The sequence below is a fragment of the Pongo pygmaeus genome, chromosome 16 (genome assembly GCF_028885625.2).
Source record: "Pongo pygmaeus isolate AG05252 chromosome 16, NHGRI_mPonPyg2-v2.0_pri, whole genome shotgun sequence".
NCBI lineage: Eukaryota > Metazoa > Chordata > Mammalia > Primates > Hominidae > Pongo > Pongo pygmaeus.
In genome coordinates, this window is record NC_072389.2 from 39,904,390 (window position 1) to 39,923,824 (window position 19,435).

The following is a 19,435-nucleotide window of genomic DNA, read 5'->3' on the forward strand; positions in this document are numbered from 1 at the left end:
GTTCCTGGGTCCTGAGGCCACACTGGAATATATTATCCAAAGGTTCTCAGTCTTGCTTCCTAGTTTTGTTTGCATGAAGTCATTGCTCTTCTCAAGTCCTTCTCAGGACCTGTCAAATCAAAACTCCTGAGCTGGAAGGTGGGAGCCATCCAACAATCAGTTCTTCCCCTACAAGCCACCAGAATTTTCTCCTCCTCTAGCTCACTGGGTATGGTGTTTGCACTATTTTGTCCTCTTCCTTTGGAGAATCACCCTGCCCCTGCTAAATAGTATTGATCAGCCCCTGCGGTAAGAATGGTATGACTCGGTTCCTAAGCCTGACCAGGCTCAGACACTTTCCTGGGACTTCTGCCAGTACTACATGGGAAGGTATTCTTTTGTCTCAGAGGCTGCTAAGTTGGTAAATCCTATATTACCTATAGGATGGTGGAGAAATCCTATATTAGTCTGCCAAGGCTGCCATAACAGAATACCATAGACTTGGGTGGCTGTATTAGTCTGTTTTCATGCTGCTAATAAAGACATACCTGAGATTGGGCAATTTATAAAGGAAAGAGGTTTAATTGACTCACAGTTCAGCATGGCTGGGGAGGCCTCAGGTAACTTACAATCATGGTGGAAGTGGAAGCAAACATGTCCTTCTCCACATGGTGGCCGGAAGGAAAAGTGCCAAGAAAAGGGGGGGAAAGCCCCTTATGAAGCTATCAGATCTCATGAGCACTCACTTACTATCATGAGAACAGCATGAGGGTAATCACCCCCATGATTCAATTACCTCCCACTGGGTCCCTCCACGACATGTGGGGGTTATGGGAACTACAATTCAAGATGAGATTTGGGTGAGGACACAGCCAAACCATATCAGTAGCTTAAACAACAGACATTTACTTCTCACAGTTCTGGAGGCTGGATGTCTAAGATCAACGTGTCAGCAGGCTTCTTTCCTCAGCTTACAGATGGGTCGCCTTCTGGCTCTGCCGTCACGTGGCTTTTCCTCTGTGCTTGTACTCCTGGTATCTCTTCTCCCTCTTAGAAGAACACCAGTCTTATTGGTTTAGGGCCCCACACTTATGACTTCATTTAACCTTCATTACTTCCTTAAAGGCCTTGTCTGCAAATACAGTCATATTGGGAGTTAGGGCTTCATATGAGTTTTGAGGGAACACAATTCAGACTGTAATAAATTCTATGGGAGAACTGGAAAGAAAGGTGGAGACCCAGTCACATTGTTCACATTTTATCTCTGGATACAGTAAGTCAGCCCTACCCCTCTAAATATTTTATTTTCTTCAGTAATATATTTCTTTTCTCTCCACTGTACTCTCTTAAATATTTAAACACATCTACATAATGGCCATTGTTTGGTCAAAATAAATGAAGAAATGGTATGTGGAGGTATTAGAAACTACAAACAATACTTTATTATAAATTAAGAAGAAATATAATTTATATAGTTCTTTGTTTATTGCACTTTAACCAAAGACATAGGCACTATCCACATCTCAGTTATTGTATACATATGAAGATTTACCTTAAGCAAACACTTTTGTCTTAGTACCTTCCTTAAGCACAATTTTTAAGATTCAATTGTTCTAATACTTGATACGCTATAATCAAGCAGAGATGAGAAGACCTCAGAATTCAACAAGAATCTGGGTGCTTACCTCTTCTGATACAAATATCAGAAGCTGATTCTTAAAGCTTCTACTTTTACATAGAAATAAAAATATCCTCTCCATTTCTAATCACAAATGGAAAGAACCAGAGGTGATACCCCAGCCAATCATCTGCAGTTAAAGCATTAATACTGTGTTCAGAGGATACAATTCATAATATTTATGCACTCAATTATACAGAGGAGAAGAAAGAGACACAAAAACTAGTGAAATCATACCTCCCCAGGCACGGCTTTTAAACCAGTTCAACTGTGCTATAGGATACAATGGGGTGGTGGGGGCAGGGTGCATATCTACAATAATGTTTGCACCTTATCTAAATAAAATGCCACCAAATTGATGTATTATTTAGCCTTTATTGCATAGAAGGCCTTCCATTTGAATATGCTAGATACAGAACTCCAAACTCTAAGCTTTTTATTCACAGAAAATGTGCTCTCATACATCTTTGTGTCCCCTGCCCTTAATACTATGCCCAACCCAGAGTCAGGGATCCAAAGATATTTTTGGTATGAATGGGCATAAAGACACACATATGACCTTGAGTGACAGTGGCAATGTATTACAATTTATTAAAGATGTCTGATGAGTCCAGAGTACTCCAAATATTGAACCCAAATTCTCAAAAGACATGTGATAGAATGGGGTTACCCTTGATAAACTATAAAGTTAGAAAGATTATTTTAGAGACACCATCAGAGTAGATGTCAGAAAATCTGAGTTCCTGTCTTGCATATTCCACAAATAAAGTTTATAACATTGCACCAGTTGCTTAATCTCTGTGTCTTGAATCCTCATCAATAAAGCTCAATTAAGTCTATTCAAATACTTGTGTGAATGCTAACAGTTCACTGGCAATTAATTTGAAAACAAAAATGTATAAGGCTTCTGCAAGCTAGTTGAAATCTACCTGTACCAATGGATTTTCTAAAATTTATCAGCACCTATCAGCCTGCCCCATGTCTTGTATCCTGGCTTCTGCCACACTTCCTTCTGCTGAGATGTCCTCTCTGCTCTTCTCACCTCCCTAATTCCTGACCATTCTTTAAGACCCAGATCCACATACATCTCCTTAAAGCTTCCAGGCCCACACGCACTGGGGAATTATGTGTAGGTGTGTGAACTCCTCGAGGATGGAACACATTCAATTCTTTTCAACACTGCCCCTAGCAGCCTTCCCACCATACTTTGCAGAGAGCTCTGCACGGAGCAAAGCAAATACTGTGTCTCTCGCCTCCCCTTGCTTCCTCAGGACCTCGCAGCCTTCAGTTCACTCAACCCAAGATCTCAAGATTTCAAAGAAATGAAGAGATTGAAGGCTTCTGTCTCGCAAGTTAGTCACTGATCAGGCAGAAGTGTTTGGCTCCTGCTTCCTCACATTTGTTTTGCACACACACAATGGTCTTGATACGTTTAGAGGGTATTTGCAATGGGACATGGCTGGCCCAACTGTCAGCTAACCTTCATGTTTCTTTCATAGCCCCCAGGAAGACAATTGAAGAGTTCAAAGAATTGAAAAGTTAAGCCAATTTATTTATAATAATCTTTGACTTTGTCATTATCAATATATGTGTATTTTCTGCAAGGTTATAAAAACATCTGGAACCTATGTTAAAACAATTTTCAGTGTCATCTGCAGCAACTAATTCTAGAGAACTGTCTTATTCAATTTCATTTCTTACTTATATGGAACTAAACCTTAATCTCCTTTTCAGGTATGAAATATATTCATGATTCTGTCTCAAAATATGAAATCAAAAGTTAGTATTATAACTCCCAGCTAACTGTCATATTAATTCATCTGGATGAACCTTGTGGTACTGAACTCTCACAATGCTCAGGGTGTCAAAGCAAACACCTGCCCCACCCCACACCTACCCCAAAAACAAACGAGAGGCTTTTATAGGTTGCAAGTCCTGGTCTGGTTTATTTATAAAGCAATAAATATTAGAAGCACAAACAAATTGCACGTGTGTAAACAAACTGTACAATGATTGATGAAAGATGAGGGAAGGTGGTTCAGAAGACTCCAAGAAACATAATACCATCATCCTGACTGGAAGGTAAATGGAGAGACAAGGCACCTTAGAAGCATTTGCGGTGGACAATGGATGGGCCTGCCTCATCGTACTCTTGCTTGCTAATCCACATTTGCTGAAAGGTGGACAGAGAGGCCAGGATGGAGCCCCCAATCCAGACAGAGTATTTACGCTCAGGGGGAGCAATAATCTGCAGAAAGAAAACAAAAACTTCCAGTGAACTCTGAAGTTCCAAGCAAGGGAGCAAATAACACATTGGGAGGATTCACAGAAAAAAACATTAGATATTAATTCGCTATAATGTGGGATATGTCATACCACAAAATAATGTGGCCAATCAAGTTATATGAACTCACCCCTATTTCATCATTTATATTATTAAAGATATATTCTATTATTAAAATGGAATTTCTCCACTTATCTAGAGTATAATTTGGCAACAAGCTAAATGTATAGTGGAGCCTAGCCAAAAAGTTGGGGGCTTTAAAAATGTATTCAAAGATTTTGTTGCGTGTGTGTGTGTCTTTTTTTTTTGTCAAAGATTTATTTTTATTCACTGCTTAAAAGCATTTTGGAAGTTTACCTATCTTGGGAAAAGTGTTAAGAAAATCAGAAAAAGTGGTAGAAAAGCTAACAGGTAAAGTTTGTAGGAGACAAGAAACTGAGTATGAGGGAAAAGGAATTAGGAATGTAGTTCTGCTTAGAATACCAAGACTTGCCTTGGATCTCCCACTCACAAAAGTTCTTTACCTTAATCTTCATGGTGCTAGGAGCCAGAGCAGTGATTTCCTTCTGCATACGATCAGCAATACCAGGGTACATAGTGGTGCCTCCAGATAAGACATTGTTGGCATACAGGTCCTTGCGGATATCAATGTCACACTTCATGATGCTATTGTAAGTTGTTTCATGGATGCCAGCAGATTCCATACCTAGGAACAAGTCACACACACACACACACACACACACATCACAGTGCATTCAGGTCAAGGTAGAGGGAAGAGAACAGAACTTCTTTGTGTAGGGGAGCTGTCACCATTTGTCTCTGAAACATATGTTCCCCTATAAGACACACTGCAGGGTGGAATGGGTGCCTCACAGTTAATCCACAATACAATGCCAAGAAAGGAGCAACTGTGCTTAGCATCTGCTTCGAGTAAACACCTCCTGAAACTCTCAGATGTATGAAGATGTATTGGAAAAGGAAAAGATACACGTTTAAACTAAAATGAATGTAATTTTTGTTTATGGACTTAAATCAGATCCTGACAAAGTTCCGCATGGAAAGCATTGCTTAGGAAGGATATTTGTTGACATATAAGTGCCCAGTTATTAATATGAGTAGGAATGTTACTGCATTTAATGATGAGTAACTTGGAAAATCCAGCTACTTGGTAGTGAAACTTACTGGAATAAGTCAGCTCTTGTGAAATAGCCCTTTTCCTGCAGATACGTGATATTCAGTTACTACTCTGTGTCATCCTTTATTTTGAGATGAACTCAGTGTGTCATCCTTTATTATATCACTAGAGCAGAACATAGACTTTCCCTTTAAAGAGCCATCCGGACTTGAGGTTGAGCTGTGTGGCAATCCAAACTATGACTTCTTTTAACTCAAGGGCTTCTTGAGCCTTCTAGATTTTACTCTGGGAGACCCTAAGATTTCCAGGGAAAATCGTGCCTCTGCACCAGACCCTACAACTCACCAATGAAGGAGGGCTGGAAGAGCGTCTCAGGACAGCGGAAGCGCTCATTGCCAATAGTGATGACTTGGCCATCAGGCAGTTCATAGCTCTTCTCCAGGGAGGAGGAAGAGGCAGCTGTGGCCATCTCATTCTCAAAATCCAGGGCGACATAGCACAGCTTCTCTTTAATGTCACGGACAATTTCACGTTCAGCTGCAGAAATAAAGAGTATCACAGTCATGCTCTGAAGCAAGAAGTCAATTATAGGGAGGTAGACGGATTCAGTGAGGGAGGAGGAAAGCAGACCCACACTGTGGCAGATGAGACACACACACACTCACCAGTGGTGACAAAGGAGTAGCCACGCTCAGTGAGGATCTTCATGAGGTAGTCAGTGAGGTCCCTACCAGCCAGATCCAGACGCATGATGGCATGGGGCAAAGCGTAGCCCTCATAGATGGGGACATTGTGAGTTACACCATCCCCAGAGTCCAGAACAATGCCTGCCAGGGGAAGTAGACAAGAACAAGGTAAATTCCTGAGGACAACACCACTGCTTTAGCCATGGCAAAGCCTGCTTCCAATCTTGGCTAAGAGATGCTAGCAATGGGCATTGATCCAGATAAAATTAGATTCCTTACACACAAAGAATAAAAATGAGCATCATGAATACTAAATCTGAAGCAAACTGCAGCTCATCCTTTTAACTATTATAGTAGAAAAAATTCCCGAGGACACTTTCAAATGACCATCTTTCTTATCAGCCATGAGCACATTATGTAAGCACCCAAGTGTGTTTTTCTTTGCTCCTATTGAACTTATACGTTTCTCTCTCTTTTGACTCAGACCCTGTAGGGAATGTATTCTCCTTGGGGATGCTTGCCCAGGTGATGTGATGGTTTAAACACATAACAATGACTGCTGCATTCCAAGTTGCTACACTGTGCTGAGCTTTAAATAAGGGAAGGACCTATCTCCACAAGCTATCAGCTCCAACAATAACTGTGCTCTGAAACTAACCTCAGGGCACTACTGTTACCTCTTTCTCTTAGCACAGACCTTGCTAGGGAATGGGAGGAAAGGGATTATCCTGTTTTCAACTGGGGGATCTGATTCACAGCAAGGTCGGTGACTTGGGAATGTGATTCATCAGTAACTGTCCCCAGAGCCCAGCATACCTGTGGTACGGCCAGAAGCATACAGGGATAGCACTGCCTGGATGGCCACATACATGGCAGGGACATTGAAGGTCTCAAACATGATCTGAGTCATCTTCTCCCGGTTGGCCTTGGGGTTCAGCGGGGCCTCTGTGAGCAGCGTGGGGTGCTCCTCGGGAGCCACACGGAGCTCGTTGTAGAAGGTGTGGTGCCAGATCTTCTCCATGTCATCCCAGTTGGTGATGATACCATGCTCGATGGGGTACTTCAGGGTCAGGATGCCTCTCTTGCTCTGGGCTTCATCACCTACGTAGGAGTCCTTCTGACCCATACCCACCATAACTCCCTATGGGAAGAAAAAATAAGAAAATCATGCTCTCACCATGTCAGGAATATAATCAGTGTCTTGTCCATTTACATCTAACTGCCCAAATCAAGGAACATATTTAAATACCAGAAATAACAAGCAATGGGATTTTACCCCAATTTAGAAGAATTATTTAAAAATCAATCTTCTACCTTATCCCCACTCCCCCAAAGATGTATAATTTTATTGTTGAGAATATAACTCAGGAGAGAATGAAGCTATTTCACTGAAGAAGCAGAGCCTCACCTCACCTTAAAAATATCATATGCCTTCATTAAATTATTAAGCTCATCACCCATGTCAACTGGAATATAGATGACTGCATTTTGGAATGACTGAATTAATGACACATTGTATTTCTCCTAAGAAAAAGATTTTGACATTCAAGTGAACACATAATGATGGGCTGATATGCCATCCTCACTCTAACAGTGAAATTCAGCCTGTCCAGAGCTGTCCTGGAGTCATTCACCAGCTCTGAGGACTAAGCTCTCCTCCTTGGCAGCCTGTCTGGCCAGGCATGTGACAAACCCAGAGAGCATGGCATGTCTTTTAATAAACGAGGTGGTATGTCACTATCACCATGGCACTTGCTGTCTCTGTCACGTCTGGCTTCTAAAAATGCAACAGCCAGGAAGGAGATAGATTACACCTTTGGGGAACCCTGTAAACTGGCTGCGAACATGAGAGAGGAATGTGGATTGGATCCTGGTTGATTGGGAGAGGTGATATTGTTAGAAGTTTTAAACAGGACTGAAAACGGAGGACAAGGAAGAAAAAGAAGTGCATAAGGCAGAGAAGACACTAAAGACTAAAAGACCAAAAGGCCATGAGTGGAGAGAAGCTCGTGGCTTTCACACCAGGGAGTGGGACCCTTTTAAAGGCCTGCCACTCAGGTGTACATTTCTCAGTATGTTGGGGTTTTGTGGGGTATTGCTTGCCTTGGCTTGGATTTGAAGTCAATCAGCCTTTTCTTAATTGGGCCTAAAGAGTTCATCGAACAAGAGGGTCAGGTGAGAGCCATTTCCTAGATCGCTGGACTGAAGGGGTCCCGAGTGGGACTGGGGGCTCGGCGGGAAGTTTACCTGGTGCCGCGGGCGGCCCACGATGGACGGGAAGACAGCGCGGGGCGCGTCATCGCCCGCAAAGCCGGCCTTCACCAGCCCAGAGCCGTTGTCGCACACCAGGGCGGTGGTCTCCTCGTCGTCACACATCTTGGCACAGCTTCAGGGGGTTCTGCAGGTTGAGGAGGGGAGGGCGGACCACGCTCAGCTGCCTGTGCACCTGGCCTTCTCCGCACCCAGAGGACAGGACAGAGCAGAAGGGAGTTGTGGGGACTGGACAGGGGGTTAGGCGGGGAACACTCCTGCCACCTCCATTCCCCTCGAATCATAAAAGGGAGAGAAGAAGCCGCGGAGGAGACTGGGGACAGAGAAGGGCAGAGGAATCCACCCAGGCTCCCTGGCCAGGAGTTCCACCTAGGGTGCCAGGTGCAAGGAGGGACCCTGGAAACCCAGCCCCTTAGTCCTCCCCAGCCCTTTAACTTTCTTCCTTTTCATGAACTGGGAACTGGATCTCCAGCCCTGTCCATGTCGCCATGCCTGTGCCCCAGATGGAGGGGAAAGCGCACGAGAGTAGGGACCCAAAAGCCCCGTGGGGAGCTACAAAATTCCCCTTCTTAGAGCCCCTGCGAGGTCCTGCGAGGACCGACGCCCAGGACAAAACAAGTTAGAACCAAATCAAAAAGTGTGTGCTTTAAAAAAAAAAAAGGCAGTCGCAGAGCGCCAGGAGCTGGGGCCCTGGCTGAACGCGGGCCGGGCTGGCCAGGTGGCGGCGCGGGGCTGGTGTCCGGCGCGGCCCTCGGACCTGGCGAGGAGTGAGCGCGGAGGGCCGGGCGCTGACTCACCGTCGGCGGGGCGGGTCGGCTCGGCTCCGGCGGCGGCGGGCTCTGGGTGGCTGGCTCCAGGAGGGCCGCTTTATAGGACGCTGATGGACAGGGTCAGTTGGAGCAGCCGGGGGCAGGGGTGGGGGGCCCGGTCTGCCACCTTGCCTTATTTGGTCCCCTTCGCACCCGCTAGGACTGCCGAAGCCATTCATGGAGCCAAGGGCAGAGGAGAGGATCAGCCAGGGAGCCCCCAGACCATGTAAGGAAGAGGAGGGGGCAGTCAGGGGGATGGCCAAATAGGGAGCTGGGGAGGGGCAGGCGCTGAAGGGTAGGGGGCAGGGGAAGACTAAGTGACGCCAGCCCACCCCTCCCCCTTTCTGGGGTGTGGGTGCTCCCTGGATGGGCTGTGGATTCGGTCCTCCACAGCCCTGCCAGCCTTGGGGACAATAAGCCACATGCAGTGGGAAGGCTTGGCGCCCTGCCCTCTGCTGAGGGGTCCTGACAGCTGGGCCAGGGCAGCAGGGGAGCAACAGCAGCTTCTCATCTTCCAGGGCTGCCACCAGCACAAAGGACACCACAGCAGCACATCTGAGTGGCTGCAAAAGGGGCACCCGGGACAGGGCACCCTTCTGGTCTAGTCCCCGCCAGCCTGAATGGCTTTCCTCAGAGAGCTGGGGCTGGGCTCATCTAGGTCAGAAAGCTGAGATTAACCAAGGCCACTCGAGTTCCAACCCATGCATGGATCAGGGTCTGGCCAGGCAAGAGGCAGAAAAGGGTTTCTGTGAGAGCTTGGCCAAGTCTTGCTGGAGAAGGGACCAGGTTTACCCCAGCCCAGTTATTGGGTAGCCATCATCCATGCTGCCGGGTTTTGCTCAAATTCAGACTCTGATCTCCAGGCCAGAAAAGGATCCCCTGCTGCCAAAGTGAATAAAGGAACAAATGCCAAAAGCAGCTTGCCCACTTGACGGTGGGGAGATGAGCGTCTTTAAACTGGGGGCAGAGGCCCTCATTCCAGGTGGAGACAAGACTGAAAGGCAAATACTTTGATGGAGAACCTAGCAGCAACTTAAACTATAGGAATACACCAATCCTTGCTACTCAAAGTGCAGCCCGTGGACAAGCAGTATTGTTATAACCTGGAAATGAGCTAGAAGTGCAGTCTCAAGTGCCATCCCAATCCGCTTTTCAGCAAGATCCTCATTTGCTTGGTACGTACATTAAAGTGTGAGAAGCATTGGCATAAATGACAGATATCAACTCCTCTGTGGAAAACAGATTTTGCAGGATCTTGAACTTCAGAGACGGAAAAAGAAAAATGACATAAAAAGAGGAAAGGGGGAAGGAAGAGGGAGATGTAAGAAGGACACAGATCACTAGTTTGCCCTGGGGTGCCCTGCATTCTCAGTTCTTGACTGGAGCTTTGATTTTTAATGCTTGTGTTTTTCCTCCAGTTCACACCAGTTAAAAATAGAAAACTGGGCACTGGCATCTCTCTCTAGAGTGGTCTTGGGCTGATATGCTGAGGAGGTCTGCTGATTAGATACTTGTCCTGACTGGGGAATGCTGGGTCCTCCCCTCTGAACTCCCCAACCATGTTTGGGTTGGTCTGGAGAAGAAACGTGACAGCGGCTGTGTGGTGGGGCCGGGTAAGAGACCTGGCTGAGATTACTCTGTGCAGCACAGCAGGCATTTTACAGTGAAAATGTTTATTGACAGGATGCCAAGAGTAGAACTGCCTTGTCTCATGAAAATATAGAAAAACCAAGGAAAAGGAGAAATGGCACTGGTGTCAGAGCCAGACAGACCTGGGCTCAAATGCTGCCTTTATCACTTACTACTTACTATCTGTTTGGTCTTGAGCAAGACACTTAACCTTCCCAAGCCCCAAGTTTTCCCTCTCAAAAGTGATACCATAACACTTCTTGCAGAAGTTATTGTGTGTTGTAATAATTAGAAACAAATGCTATAATTAATATGGAAGATACAAAGCAAATTGTATGTGTAATAATGATACTTTTGGAGGCAGTAGTAGCTCTGCCTTTTAAAGAATCAGGTTGATTTCATTCTTCATTGATTCAGCAAATCTTTGCAGGACAAGAACTGTGCTAGTTAAGGATTCAGTGATAAATAAAACAGAGCAGGACTCATCCTCCGTGGCAATTACAGAAAAGTCAGACAGCTATGGCACAAACTGGGAAGGAAGAAGAGGTATCAGCAGGATAGTCACAAAAAGGGAAGGGGAGTCTGAAAGAGTTTCCGAGAAAGCCTTCCCCAGGAAGTGTTTTTCGTTTTTAAAAGTAGAGCAGAACTGAAGTGTATGAACATTTGTGTGAGAGAAAGAGTTTCTACATGGGAGTGGCTGGTGAGAGACTCCCACTATCACTGCTATAGGTGCAAAGACTCTCAGGAATGGAAAACCATGATTATTGACCTCAGTCCTTTGCACAGGCTTCGGGGGCCTAGGAGGCCACTTCTAGCCCCCTCATCTCAGGACCATTGGCTCTAGTGGGAGGCAGGTAGAACAGTGCAGGACTCACAGCAGTTTTGTGAAACAATATTCACCCTTAAAATGTTTGAAAAATATGTTGCCTATTCCACTCAATTTCATTGCCTAACACTCAGAACAGTGTATTTTCATATGTTTTATGTGTGTAACAAGAAAGAATGCTTATTTCTTAAAGATTTATGATTGTTTGATATTTACTATTTGTATTACTGCTCGATTTCCATATTTTATTTTATTTTATTTTTATGTATTTGTTTGTTTGCTTCAGACAGGGTCTCCCTCTGTTCCCCAGGTATAATCAGGTATAATCAGGCGCAGTGGTATAATCAGGGCTCACTGCAGCCTCGACCTCCCAGGCTCAGGTGACCCTCCCACCTTAGCCGATTCTCCCACCTTAGCTGATCCTCCCACCTCACCCTCCCAAACAGCTGGGACTACAGGCACATGCCAACACACCCAACTAATTTTTGTATTTTTTGAAGAGATGGGGTTTCACTATGTTGCCTAAGCTGGTCTCAAGCTCCTGGGCTCAAGTGATCTGCCAGCCTCAGCTTCCCAAAGTGCTGGGATTACAGGCATGAGCTACCAAGCCCGGTCTTGATTTCCACATTTTAAAAACTTTGAACTGTATTTTATATATTTTAAAATGTAAACCAACAGGAAAGTAAGATTTCATGACTGAGTTTTATTTAAACAACTGTTTACGGATCCACTTAATTTGAAAATTGAGATTGGCTTTTTAAGCATATAAAAATGACATCTCAAAACAAAAAAAAATTACAAAACAAAGAAGAAAAAAATGACATCTCCTCTTCGGTACATTCTAGATTTTTTTTATTATGGTAAAATATGCATATATCAAATTTACTATCTTAACCATTTAGGAATACACAGTTCAAAAGTGTTCAGTGCATTCATGTTGTTGTGCAGTCTCCCAGTGTTGTTTTTTTTTTTTATTGCTAATTGTGACTAAATTGTGCTTCCTGCAGTTCGAGAAAGACTGGTTTCATCCTATGAGGTAGGGAACCACTGAGCCTTTTTTGTCTGAGATCATACAGGTGAGCAAATGGTAGAGTGACAGTTCAAACTCAGGCACCTGATTTTAAGCCCTATTCCCAACCACCACCAAAAATACCTTCACATATACTTGGTCTGCTGTTTCTCAGAATGTGATGCTAGAACCGCCTCCAGCCAAATTACCTAGCCTGCCTAATAGAAATTCAGATTCCTGGGTTCCACCCTGGAAGATTGAATCTGCATTTTAAATGAGCCCTCACCCTTCTCCCCTAGGTACGTTTCTCTGCAGAGTGAAAAACTTAGCCGCACTGCTTGGCTGTTCTCTCTGAAGCCCACAGAGCTTTGCTGGATGCTGCCCAAGCTGCCAGTGCCGGCTGGAGTCCAGGTTGGCTGACCTTGTAGATCCCAGTGGGATGGCAGAGCTGGGGCGGGTCCCCAGGGCTCTCGAGGGCCAGCGAAGCCCTTCTCGGCGTGGACTGGCCATGAGGGAGACGTGCAGGGCAAACTGAAGGAACAGAAGGTGGGACAGTTCCCACTGCCCTTGCCTCGGGGGAAGTCTGTTTCATCCACCATCTGCTGGGATCTGGAAGGGAGCGGCCCAGCCTCCTCCCCGGCACTGGGGGATTAGCAGTCACTTATCTCAGCTGTTCCTCCATTCGGAGGTGTCACAGTATTTACAGAGAAGCCAGAAACAGACAGAGCCACACTTAATTCCTCCCCATGAGCCCTCCCCATCCCCTCCTGTCCCTCCTGCATTCTGTGTGCTGGGGGAGGGAGAGCCTCGGTTTAGATCAGACCAGCCGGGAGGATCTAGCCTTCCTAAACATTCCCATTTTCTTTGCCTACACATTTGTTCACCCCCACTGCCCTCTGGCTGGAGCTGGGTTTCAGTTTTCATTGAAAGGACAAAGTGACGTGATGGTGAGGGCTGCAGACCCCCACACATCCTGGTGTTCAGAATCCAATATATGAGGCATGGCTAATCTTCACAGCATACTTCTCTGTGTTTTATATGCAACCACCAAGGGGATTAACCCAGGCAGAGAGTATTTGGCCCCAGATGGATTCTGTTCTTGGCAGGTCCCAGCCGTCACTGTCTTCTAACATGATGGGACCAACTGTAATGAACCATTTAATAAGATTCAGAAAAGGAGGACAGGGGAAGGAGGAAGGGGTATGGGGGAGGGAGAACATAGAAGGGAACATAGAAGGGAGATGCTTCTGTGGATCCTGGTGACCACATTTTTTTTTTTTTTTTTTTTTTGAGACAGACTGTTGCTGTGTCCCCCAGGCTGGAGTGCAGTGGGGCAATCTGAGCTCACTGCAAGTTTCAAGTGATTCTCCTGTCTCAGCCTCCCGAGTAGCTGGGAATACAGGCACGCATCGACATGCCAGGCTAATTTTTGTATTTTTAGTAGAGACGGGGTTTCACCATGCTGGCTAGGCTGGTCTCGAGCTCCTGGCCCCAAGTGATCTGCCCGTCTCAGCCTCCCAAAGTGTTGAGATTACAGGCGTGAGCCACCGCACTCAGACCAAAGACCACATTTTCACTCTCCTCTATCCTGGTGAAGTCAGGGGGAAAGAGTCAGAGAGGATTTCTAGATAGCCTTTTAAATTCCTTAAAAGGAGTTTGTCTGTCAAGAATGAAATGCTCACGCCCATGGGTTTCTGCTTGGAAGGTACTGCTCTTAGCTCAGATTTGACTTGCTCTGCACACTGGCAGTGACTTTATTTATGGGGTTTCAGTGTTTCAAGTATTACCTGGAGCAAATCCATCTTTCCTGGAGAGCCCAACCATGACAATGTCTGATCTAAGCCTGACCTGCAAGCAGAAGGGCTGGGAGACCTGCATCAGTAGTAAGAGCTGTGAGCTCGGAAAACCTCCTGCAGGCCGCTTTCACTCACCTGCATCATGTAGAGCCCATCTCTTCCCCAGCAAAGATCAGGCACTCAAATGACACACAATATTGGTGATGGTAACACTGATCGTTGACATTTCCTGAGAATTTCCTAGAGGCTGGCACTATCCTGCCACTTTCTATGTGTATATGGTCAACATGGTCAGTTTCTAGATGAAGCTGGGCAGACTTCCAGTTGTAGAATCCATTTTTACCCAACTATTCTCTGTTTTTGTTTGTTTTGTTTTTAATTTTTTGTATATAGAGACAGGGTTTCCCCATGTTGCCCAGGCTGGTCTCTAACCCCTGAGCTCAGGTGATCCAGTTGCCTTGGTCTCCCAAAGTGCTGGGATTATAGGTGTGAGCCACCGTGCCCAGCCACAACTGTTCTTTGATATGATGTCACCAGCCTATGTTGAGGGGCTGTGTAAGAGTAGGTCACCATCTCTATTGTAAGGACATTGTAAGGATGTTTTCATGGATGTTCATCGTAGGACAAAATCTTCTTTATAAGCCTCCTTGGGAGAATTCCCTGTCTGACTCCAGTACCAAGGGCAGAAGCACATCTACCAACCAACTAGTTTGTTTTGATTTGTGTTCCCTGAATCTAGTGACCAGCTGAGGTTTCACTTTTGGTTTTGGCTAAGAAAAATTTTAGAGAACCATATATGTGGCCCAATTGTTACAGCAATTATAGGTCATTTTGATCTGTTTTACACACCCATCTCTATTTTTTATTTTTATTTTTCTTCTACTTTTAGTTTTCATTTTTCTGTCTATCTTTGTAAGCTGGCATAAATCTTGTGTGGGACAAAACAAAGAATGAATGAATAGATAGATAAGAATCAATTTATAGGAACAATGGAGAGAACATTTGAAATTACAATTGGGATGGCCATTGTAGCTAAGAGTCCACCATGACTTGGGTATATATCTGTAGTTTTTTCCATCCCAGTGAAAGCATAGGCCAGGTGTGGTGGGTCATGCCTGTAATCCCAGCACTTTTGGAGGCCGAGGCAGGTGGATCGCTTGAATCCAGGAGTTCAAGACCAGTCTGGGCAACATGACAAAACCCCCATCTCTACAAAAATACATAATTAGCTGGGCATGGTGGTGCACGCCTGTGGTCCTAGCTACTCCAGAGGCTAAGGTGGAAGGATTGCTTGAGTTTGGGATGTCCAGGCTGCAGTGAGCTGTGATCACACCACTGCACTGCAGCCTGAGCGACAAAGCAAGACCTTGACTCAAACATAAATAAATAAATAAATAAATAAATAGCATATATTGCTTAATGAAAAAAACCCCATTACCTGTAAACTATAGTGTCATTTTGATTTTCCTCTTAACGTGGTAAGTATAACTGGCAATCTAAAATAATATTTCCCTCATTTTTAATATAGTATGTGTTTATTGTGATAAACTAGGAAAAACAGTGAACAGAAAAGTACAAAGAAAATCATGTGTCTAGGGGAGTTTGTAAAGCTGTATATTGTAACCTCCCTAAAATAAAACTAAATGTGGCATAAAATTCATAAGGCCTTGGCTTCCATATCTGCTCATAGCTGCTGGGCTGAGAAAAGACAAACAGCCTCCTATTCTGGTAGTCTGCAAGAATGTCCACTTGTCCTTCAAAGAGAGACATGCAATGCAAGGAATTTGCATTAAAAGCATTTCTTGGTCCTACTATTATAAAGTAAATTATCTCTAGTCAACAGCTGGAACTAAAGAATGTCAAACTCAGAGCAGGCTCTGCCCTTGGGATTATACCATCTGTATATATCCCACTTACATATTTCAGAGGGTGGGTTCTAGTTTCCAAGTCAGCTGTTGAACTGTTTCAAACTTGTAGTTTAAAAACTGGTCTATCACAAACATAAAACTAAACCATATGAATACATTGCTGAAGGCTTTGTCTTCATGTGGAGAGTCTGAAAGCACTTCTTTTAGAAAAACATCTTTACAGCTATTTTATGATCAAAATTGTTCTTAATTAAGACTACAGATAACCAGTTCATCTTAACTACCTCTTATTTAATTTCATAAATTAAAAATAATAATAACAAAGGCTTTGTCTAAAGCTAGCACTGTGTACCTACAGAACTTGTACGTACAAAATGAAAACAACTGAAAAGCCTTCTTAAGCCGTTACTTGTGCGTGAATGCTGGCAACCATCCAAATAAGTAGGCCTATGGCTTATGATATTCCAGAGAGAAGAGCCAGTCTTTGAGGACTGAGAAGAGAAAATAATCAGCCATTAAACTATGCTGTGGGCCTTGAAAAGTGATCAGAACAACCTTGAGCATGACCCAAAGGACAGAACAGAGTAAAATACTACATCATCAAAGAAATACCTGCAACGGTTGGGTAACCCTAAGGTGAGAACATTCTTTAAGGATGAACAAGCAAAACACTCTCTATTGAGTTAACGTTTTTGCAAACTCTCTTTAAACATGCAATTTTCCAGTGAGAGATTCTAGTGAATTTAATATTACAGCACACTACTTATAGTTTTCACAAAAGATTCACACTGGGCTCATTCCTTCACCAATGTATGTAGCCATCTTCTTCCTGTGTTCCCTGTTCAATGATGATAAGGAGTCCAGAGCCCCTCTCTTGAAGTTTCAGAGGGAGAGCCCTGAAGCTTTAATTTGAGCTGATCTCTTAGACTGGCATAATTGAACATTTCTGGTGTCCACCCAAGGATCGTATCACTAAGCTGCTGACTCAAGGTAGTGGGCGGGCCGGAGGAGAGAGGGATGAGGGTAGAAAGAGGGTGATGGGGGAGTGGCCTACACCTCTTCCCTCTCATTTCTGTCTGAATAGAAAACTGAAAATGCTAAATCAGAAGCACAGACAAATGCAGGTACAAGGGGCTCAGGCTTTGCTTTCATACCTGGCAGTGCAAAACTTTACACTGAGTTTATTTTGTCCAACTCAGGGATGTGGGCCCCAAAAATGATAAGGGAAAGGGCAAAAGTGATCCCATGAGGCAGAAAGCCTTATGTATTAGAACAGCCCCAGTGTTCTGGGTCCTTCTAAAAGTGTGCACACCTCAGGCCTAAATATCAAACCCTAAAATATTATTCCATAATTTACATCTTTATGTAGTCAGATTTTTCCTTGATCTATCTGGAAACTAACTCTTATTTTGACTAAATGTGAAAGGTTAAATGTTAAATTTGCCTACTTTCTCACCTGGAATATGTTTGTGTGTATCTGAGAGAATCAGTCATGAATGAAAGGTTTATCGTTTCTGTTTCCTACATTTATTTCATTGCAATGTCACAAGGATAGATTGAGTACATCTTTCCAAATCATCTGATTCAGTCACAATCACATAAACAGGGTTTAAAAACCTTAAGGCTGGTATCAGGCAGCAGCTAAGAATGAACAGATGTTCTCTGTTTTCTCAGATATTTGTGAATGTAAATGGTCCAGATAACATCTCATAATCACCACACTGAAAGTGTGAAATGAATATACCTTTACAAAGAAATGTGGCATGATAGGAAAATATAATGCTCTATTCTTAGAGCATGTGTCATTTCCAGTGAAGTATCTTTTACCCTCCTGGTCTCCCTGAACGCTATTTAAATTCTCAGCATTAACCAAGAAGACATTCAGATCTCAGCGACTGATTTTGAACAAAGGGTTTCAAATAATTTCTTTGGGAGATTCAAGGCTTGCTGTCACTGTAGAAATTCAAATGTGTCCCAAGTCTCTCATTTTGCAAACAACTTAGCAAAATATTACAGATGAATAAACTCTTTGATTTGAAACATCACACTTTCTAACTAAATATAATCAAAATAGTGATGCTTATCATACAAATGTAGATATGAACAAAAGGAAAAAGCCAATTTGGTGGCTAAATTGGTGCTCCCTTGAAATCAAGATGTGGTTTATTCAATTTCTTCATTCAATCAATATTTATTGAATGCCTTCTCTATGCAAGGCATTGTGCCAGGAACAGTGGGAAATATTAGAGTGCATGAGATGGTGTATGCACACCAAGAGAATGTTTTCATTCTATTAGATAATACCTAAACCCAACAATCCACCACAAAGATCTGTGCTAAGCAGCACAAAAGGGTATTAAACAATGGCTGAGGGGCTGGAAAAAGGGAGCGAGCCCTTCTCATGAGGGTCCTTGGGCAAGACTTCATAGTTTATGGATTTTGAGCTGAGTCTGTGAGGGCTAGCTGATGAATAGATTATGTCTGTAAGCTTTTGCATTATTTTCTACCTGAATCATGTTGTTTATGAGGAAGACAAAAATATGTTGTTCCCTCTTAAAATAATTACAGTTCGTTCAACAGATACTCACTGAATGCTCACTGTGTACCACATGCTGTACTTCCAAGAAGACAACTTCCGGGTTCCAAGTAAAGTCAGAAATAAGCACACTGCTGAAGGTGCACTGAACTGGTCCTTTCAGATGAAAAGTATGTGAAATGTGTGTGTTTGTGTGTATATTTTAAAGGGTAGCCACATCTTATTCTTCACGAATTGAAAGCTGGAACAGACCCAAGAGAAAGCTCTTCCCTACTTTTCCTAAGTCATTTGCCGTGATTGGTTTTCAAAGTCTTTAGGGAGTGAATGATTTCAAGTTCTTCTGTTTACATAAATCTTTGACTACTGAAGCCTATTTCAAAAAAATCTAACCAAACAAACCAAAACTCTTAACCGTGGGAAGAGTACTGAAGATTAAGGGAGGAAGGAATTATTACAGTTTCCATTTTTTACTTAGGGATTATTTGAATATTTTTCCAGAAGCATATATTAATTTTATCTATTAAAGAAAGAAATAATACAATCTAATGTAACATCCTCCTGCTGAAAGTCAAGCATATTTTTGCCTCATTTTCCCAGGGGAGTTGTCTATGTAATAATGTTCACATACTTTAAGAAAGACATTGCATCTCTGAGTATTAAGGCTCTTTTTCACCAGCACTGTTATTTTTAAAACTGTCTTCATATTTGGTCTATAATCTAACTCTGTTCCAAATTTTTTTAGATGTAATAAAATTTCTTTTAGCCAAATTGGTTAGGAATTTGGTTTCTAGTTAAGTTGAAAACTACCATTGTTCAGAGAATTAAGTTCATCTTGATATGCCCACACAAAACTACAGAGAAGATCATTTAATTTTCTTTGATACTGTGAAGTTATTTCCAGAATATTCTCCTTTGGAAAACTAATTTTT

At 43.4% G+C, this 19,435-nt stretch overlaps 1 protein-coding gene and 1 long non-coding RNA gene across 2 annotated transcripts in view; one reads left to right on the forward strand and one right to left on the reverse strand.

The window, feature by feature from the left end:
• Nucleotides 1–19,435, forward strand: part of LOC129014249 (uncharacterized) — a 57,583-nt gene that overhangs the window by 31,257 nt on the left and 6,891 nt on the right. The gene's annotated exons all lie outside the window — the stretch shown is intronic.
• On the reverse strand, nt 3,584–9,033 carry LOC129014248 (actin, alpha cardiac muscle 1). The gene is made up of 7 exons (XM_054451433.2): nt 8,831–9,033; nt 8,010–8,160; nt 6,579–6,903; nt 5,742–5,903; nt 5,422–5,613; nt 4,466–4,647; nt 3,584–3,905 (listed from the first exon to the last, which is right to left on the reverse strand). The coding sequence occupies exons 2-7, from the start codon at nt 8,136–8,138 to the stop codon at nt 3,762–3,764; spliced, it is 1,134 nt and encodes a 377-aa protein (XP_054307408.1). The 5' UTR covers nt 8,139–8,160; nt 8,831–9,033; the 3' UTR covers nt 3,584–3,761.